This window comes from Cetorhinus maximus, unplaced genomic scaffold (assembly GCF_964194155.1).
Source record: "Cetorhinus maximus unplaced genomic scaffold, sCetMax3.hap1.1 HAP1_SCAFFOLD_1316, whole genome shotgun sequence".
NCBI lineage: Eukaryota > Metazoa > Chordata > Chondrichthyes > Lamniformes > Cetorhinidae > Cetorhinus > Cetorhinus maximus.
Genome location: NW_027597257.1, coordinates 57660 through 64463, shown reverse-complemented (window position 1 = coordinate 64463; position 6804 = coordinate 57660). Strand labels below are relative to the sequence as shown.

General features: G+C 49.6%; 1 protein-coding gene and 1 pseudogene across 1 annotated transcript; one reads left to right on the top strand and one right to left on the bottom strand.

Moving 5' to 3' along the window:
- Positions 1–894: 894 nt before the first annotated feature.
- Positions 895–1842, top strand: LOC144676039 (zona pellucida sperm-binding protein 3-like; the record flags this gene model as incomplete). The annotated part of the gene is made up of 5 exons (XM_078536565.1): positions 895–1010; positions 1099–1202; positions 1294–1471; positions 1558–1684; positions 1765–1842. Coding segments are annotated over 5 exons (603 nt in total), but the record flags the coding sequence as incomplete, so codon positions are not given.
- A 4225-nt stretch (positions 1843–6067) lies between these two features.
- On the bottom strand, positions 6068–6238 carry LOC144676044 (U2 spliceosomal RNA; annotated as a pseudogene).
- Between the last annotated feature and the right edge of the window lie 566 nt (positions 6239–6804).

The window sequence follows — 6804 nt, the reverse complement described above, 5'->3', positions numbered from 1 at the left end:
AACTAAGCTGAAGTGTTAATTTTTTTCAAAAGGTTACTGATAAATTAGTACTAAAGTTTTATATTATGAAAAGTGAAGTTGCAACAAGATATGGGAACAATGGAATTTACCTGTAGAGAGGATGAGGCTGAGTCAGTATTGAAGACATCCTAAGATCTTTCATAAATGTGAGAAGCCTCCAGCCTCTGCATCAAGTTCCTGTCTAAAGGAACCAAGGATGTGTCAACTCGTATTGAATTCTCCTGTCCAGGTGGTGTTGCTTTGCCTGGGTCTGTACAAATCTGTTTTTTAACTGTTGCCTTAATGAAGGTGTCACTGGGAGCCAGATTAATCAGAATTTTGGGAGTTCTTATAGTAATTTGTAGACATAATGGATGTGCTTAATCTTTTCTTTAAATGTTTACATTTTTATCTAAACCTCCTGAATTTGTGGCAGTCTTTGCTGTTCCTGAATTCCGGACACTGATCTCAAAATAAAATACTAATTACAAAACAGTTGAGTGCCTAATCAAGCTTCCCTCGTATATTTGATCCACCTGACTAGCATCATCTGCCACATCATAACATTGCCTTCATTCCCCAAAATAAATCCATCTGTCTCCAATGTACTCGGTGACTGAGCATTCACAGCTCTCTGGGATAGAATCCCAAACATTCACCACCTGCTGTATGAAGTAATTCCCTGTCACATTAATCTTAAGTGACCCCCTGACCTGAGATGCCTACCCCTAATAATCAACTCTCCTCCGGCTGGGGGGAAGCAGCCTCTTCACACTGATCCTGTCCATCCCCCTCAGAATTGTTTTCAGGGGATGGGATGACTTCATTGTTAACCCCTGTGGAGAACATTCTCATTTCAGATCAGTTCTTCATTCCTTCACCTGATTCTTTCAGATGATTGGAGATTTCCTCATCTACACCACCCACCTGAACCACACCCCAGAGTATCATGGATCTGTCATTGTGAGAACGAATGGAGCTGTCGTTCCCATTGAGTGTCGTTATTTGAGGTGAGAATCTTTATTCGCTTTGTCAATAAGATCTACAGCTGCTGGTGGTCTCTGAAGATGTCCTAAAATGACTCCCCTGCCTTTCCAGGAAGGGCAATGTGAGCAGTGACCCCATCAAGCCCACCTGGATCCCATTCAGCTCCACCAAGTCTGGAGAAGGGCATCTGTCATTCTCTCTGCGCCTAATGAATGGTATGTGATGGGTGGATGGGGAGTGATTTCCTGTAGTCACTCACTGGGAGTTACAGCCGCTGTTTCTAACCCTTGTCCTCTTGTACTTCAGGTGACTGGCTTACAGAGCGCACTTCGACTGTCTACTACCTGGGTGAGCTCATTCACATTGAGGCCTCTGTTTCAATGATCAACCACATGCCCCTGAAGCTCTACATTGACCGCTGTGTAGCTACACTGAGCCCAGACAAGGACTCCACCTGGAGATACAGCTTCATTGACCACAATGGGCAAGGATCTCTCTGCTTTCTCCAGCTGGTCCCATCTCAATGGCTTCACTTGATTCACTTCCTGTCCCTTTTTAATCTTTCTTCAGTTGCCTCCTGGACAGCAAAGCTGAGGACTCCTTTTCAACCTTTGTGTTGCCAAGAGACGAGCGGGAGCTGGACAAGCTCCGCTTTGACCTGGATGTGTTCCGTTTCCTTGGAGATGACCGTTCCTTGGTAAGAGGAAGCTGATCATTGGGGTCTCCATGTTGGGAGGGAGTCACTGAATCATGACTTGTGTTGAATGTGTCCCTGAGATTTTCATCACCTGTCACCTGAAAGTTGCTCCATTGGATCAGAGGGATTCCAGGAACAAAGCTTGTACTTTCCAGAAGGTGCAGAATGTGTCAGTTCCCCCTCTCTCTCCCTCAGGGATGTTGTGTGGGGATGTGATGCACAACCTGGTTGATGGGCTCTTTCTCTTGATTAGCTGGACCCCATTGGAGGAATCGAGCATTGACATTTGTGCCTGTTGCCATGTGGGTAACTGTGGTGCCACAAGGGAGTTGTGGTTAGGTCCCAGAGGAAGGAGAGATCTTGTACCTGAAGCTGGTGGGACATTGATCCTCTAGATGTTGGACGTCCCCTTTTCCCCTCTCTAACTGGAATGTTTGATGTTGCAGAGAGTGAAGCTGGATTGAAGTGGGAGGGTGAGGCCTCACTTGGACCCCTGCAGGAGATGAGAAGTGGTATCGCACACTCCTGCAGAAACAACAGGTCAGCTTTGACCTTGGCAAGGTAGTCCAAGGTCGCAACACATCGAGTAGTAGATTTAATGCTACGCACATTTCTGGATACAATCTTTACACCCATTTTAAAGCATTTAGTCTCTTACCAAACCTGTTGTCTCTGAGAGTCCGAGGCCTTTGGTCTGCTCCTGCTTACCCATAGTGTTCACAAATTGCCTCACTTTGGATGGGCTGAGGAAACTGTCCTGAACCTCCCCATTGGAGATGTTCTGCTCAGGTGGCATCTGGGGATTCGTGTAGAGGACGGGATTTGAAATGTCCTCTGTTGGAGAAGCTTCCCCAATCCTCTCCCCCTCTGGGGCGTTGCTGCTCCCGGCTTCCCGGAGCTGGGGTGCGCTGAGCGCTTCACTGCTCCCAGATTGCTGGGGTTGGGGTGCACTGGCCTCTTCAGGTTGTGGGCAAAGTCGGGGTGCGCTGGTCTCCTCATTGTCGCCAATGTTCTGGAGCTCGGGTGTCTCGTCCTCCAACTCCCTAGAGCTTTTCCGCTTCTTCTGTAGGTGCCGCCCTTACCTTTCTTCGTCTGAAGAGCAGCTGTCCTTGTCATCCGTGTCGGATAGGAGACGCCTCTTGCCACTTGTCTGGGAAGTGGCTTGGTCCCTTCTTAGCCCCTTCTTCCTTTTGGCTCTCTTCACCAGCTGCCACTCCCCCTGCTGATTTTCCGCTGCTTCCTCCTCCATTGATTCGCTCTCCTGAGGAGTGGGAGGTTCAGGGGGCAGTGCTGTTGATTGGCTGTCTGCTGCCTCAATCTTATCCTCCACCTTGTCTCTCTCTGTGTCCTCCTTTGTCCCGTTGTTCTCACTGGGGGCCATGGTGTTTGGAGTGTTACAAGAGTCCTTGGTAGTAGTGACACGAAGCATTTCTTCTGCTTCCCCCTCATTGGCGTTGGCTGCCCGTGCATAAGTGAGGCAGCGTTTGGGGCAGGTCCTGTAGAGGTGACCTGCCTCGCCACACAGGTTGCAGCACTTAGTCTGTTTTCAGTCCTTTGTCTGGTGCCCTTCCTGTTTGCAGTTCTTGCAGAGGGCGGCGCTGCAGTTGGCCGCCACATGACCAGACTTGCCGCATGAGTGACAAAGTTTGGGTTGTCCAGCGTAGACCAGGTAGCCACGGCTTCCCCCGATAGCAAATCTGGAAGGAGGGTGGAAGACGGCTCCCTTACCGTCGGTCTTGAGCGTGACCTTAACCTGGCGTTTGCTGGTCCAAATCCCGAAGGCGTCTCTAACCTCGGTGCAGCTCCCAACCTTGTCGACGTACCTGGCGAGGAAGGTGAACACGTCGGCGACAGGGACTTAGGGGATGTAGAGATGCACCGTCACCACACGGTCCCGTTGCAACGGCAGAGCAAAGAGCGGCTCCACCGTCAGGATCTTCATCTCCGGCTGGTCTCTCTTCTCCTCGAACACCTTCAGGAACTTGACGCAGGCAGCAACATTCCTGAAGGTCACGTCGAAATATCCAGCGCTGGGGAAGTCTTGCAGGGAGTAGATCTCATCCGCTTCCAATCCAAACGCCTTCAACAGGATCCGCTTGATGAAGAAGGCCCGATCCATGGGTGCTCCTCCTTCACTGTCCTTCACTGTCACCCGAACGGTGTTACGTACCCCCTGGTTTGGGGCTCCTTTGGTTTTAGCCGTCGCTTCACTACAACTGATCTTAGCCAAAAGGCCGAGAAGCGATAACCCAGAAACCCATGCGCCCGTCCCGTCTTCCTCGGCCTCCGGCTTCACCGTCCGTTTTGCTGCGTGTGGCCGAACACGGGCTGAAGACCCGACAGCCAGCATTGAGCATCAGGACCTTTCTTGCTTGATGCTGCCTCCCTGAAGCAGCGCCTGCAACAGCTTCAAAACCCAACAGGGGGCATCGTCCAGTCCCGGGCTCCGCCCTGACAAGCAGCACAAGTGCACACCAGCAGCAGCCCTGCAGTTGTACCAATATCCAACAGGGGGCATTTTCCAGTCCAGGATTCCACCCTGACAAGCAGCACAAGCGCACACCAGCAGCAGCCCTGCAGTTGCACCAAAATCCAACAGGGGGCATCGTCCAGTCCCAGGCACCACCCTGACAAGCAGCACAAGTGCAAACCAGCAGCAGCCCTGCAGTTGCACCAAAATCCAACGGGGGGCATCATTCAGATATAAAAACAAAGAACTGCGGATGCTGGAAATCCAAAACAAAAACAGAATTACCTGGAAAAACTCAGCAGGTCTGGCAGCATCGGTGGAGAAGAATAAAGTTGACGTTTCGAGTCCTCATAACCCTTCAACAGAACTGAGTAAAACTAGGAGAGGGGTGAAATATAAGCTGGTTTAAGGTGGGGGGGTGGGGGGAGAGAAGTCGGGCGGGGGGGGGGGTGGTGTGGTTGTAGGGACAAGCAAGCAGTGATAGGATCAGATAACCAAAAGATGTCAGAGACAAAAGAACAAAGAGGTGTTGAAGGTGGTGGTATTATCTAAACGAATGTGCTAATTAAGAATGGATGGGAGGACACACAAGGTACAGCTCTAGTGGGGGTGGGGTGATATAAGACTAACAGGGCATAAAAGGTATAAATTTAAAAATAATGGAAATAGGTGGGAAAAGAAAAATCTATATAAATTATTGGAAAAAATAAAAGGGAGGGGGAAGAAACGGAAATGGGGGTGGGGATGGGGGAGGGAGTTCAAGATCTAAAGTTGTTGAATTCAATATTCAGTCCGGAAGGCTGTAAAGTGCCTAGTCGGAAGATGAGGTGCTGTTCCTCCAGTTTGAGTTGGGCTTCACTGGAACAATGCAGCAAGCCAAGGACAGACATGTGGGCAAGAAAGCAGGGTGGAGTGTTAAAATGGCAAGCGACAGGGAGGTTTGGGTCATTCTTGCGGACAGACCGCAGGTGTTCTGCAAAGCGGTCGCCCAGTTTACGTTTGGTCTCTCCAATGTAGAGGAGACCGCATTGGGAGCAACGAATGCAGTAGACTAAGTCAGAGGAAATGCAAGTGAAATGCTGCTTCACTTGAAACGGGTGTTTGGGCCTTTGGACGGTGAGGAGAGAGGAAGTGAAGGGGCAGGTGTTGCATCTTTTGCGTGTGCATGGGGAGGTGCCATAGGTGGGGGTTGAGGAGTAGGGGTGATGGAGTGGACCAGGGTGTCCCGGAGGGAACGATCCCTACGGAATGCCGCCAAGGGGGGTGAAGGGAAGGTGTGTTTGGTGGTGGCAGAACTGTTTTTGAAGGTAGCAGCATCAGAACAGATGCGACGGACGCAAAAGAACTGAGAGAATGGGATGGAGTCCTTACAGGAAGCAGGGTGTGAGGAGCTGTAGTCAAGGTAGCTGTGGGAGTCGGTAGGCTTGTAATGGATATTGGTGGACAGTCTATCACCAGAAATTGAGACAGAGAGGTCAAGGAAGGGAAGGGAAGTGTCAGAGATGGACCATGTGAGAATGATGGAGGGGTGGAGATTGGAAGCAAAATTAATAAATTTTTCCAGTTCCCGACGAGAGCATGAAGCAGCACCGAAGTAATCATCGATGTACCGGAGAAAGAGTTGTGGGAGGGGGCCGGAGTAGGACTGGAACAAGGAATGTTCCACATACCCCATAAAGAGACAGGCATAGCGGGGGCCCATGCGGGTACCCATGGCCACACCTTTTATTTGGAGGAATTGAGAGGAGTTAAAGGAGAAATTAAAGGTAAAGGGGGCATCACTCAGTCTGGCACCAATGAGCCTGTCCTGCCACTCAGCACAAGTTCAGTTCAACCAGATCAATGATGGAAAGCAGGACAATGCTCTGAATGACTTTTTCTTCTTTTCAGTTTCCCTTTCACCCTGTAGAGGGCAAAACTGCACCATTCCTGAAGACGCTGCAATACCAGGTCGATGTGTGGAATGGACGGAGAAAGATCCTGTTCCATCTCCCTGCTCCAAAAATAAATTTAATATTTGGTCCCCAGATAAAGGACGTATCGGATATTAAACTGATAAGAACAGATTTTTTTTTGAAAAATATACTTTATTCATAAAATATCTGGAGGAACATTCCAAAACATTTCAAAATCACCATCACAAAAGTACAATCAGATTCAACTTTTACACATTGATCACAAGGTGCATCGATACAATCAATGAATATTACAATCATTTCAATATGGTCAATGCAGACAATCAGACAAAAGTATTGGAGTTATCAACATACATCATGTTGCTCTCTGAGGTGCTTCAATATAATTAGTATTCACTGCAGACATTCATTTGGAGCTGTACAGCCCGAGGGGCTCTCAACATTTCCCAGTCCCTGGGTGCACTGTGGCAGAAAGGTCTTAGACAGCGACCCTTCCCCATTGCGCCTTTGCGGTGGCTGCCCCAAGCTTTAGTGCGTCCCTCAGCACGTAGTCCTGGACCTTGGAACGTGCCAGTCTGCAACACTCGGTCGGGGACAACTCTTTGCGCTGGAAGTCCAACAAGTTTCAGGCAGACCAAAGAGCGTCTATCACCGACGTCCAGACCTTCTTTGCAAAGGCACAACCACAAGGAGGTGAACAACGGTCTTGTCCCCACCACAGCCACCTCAAGGGG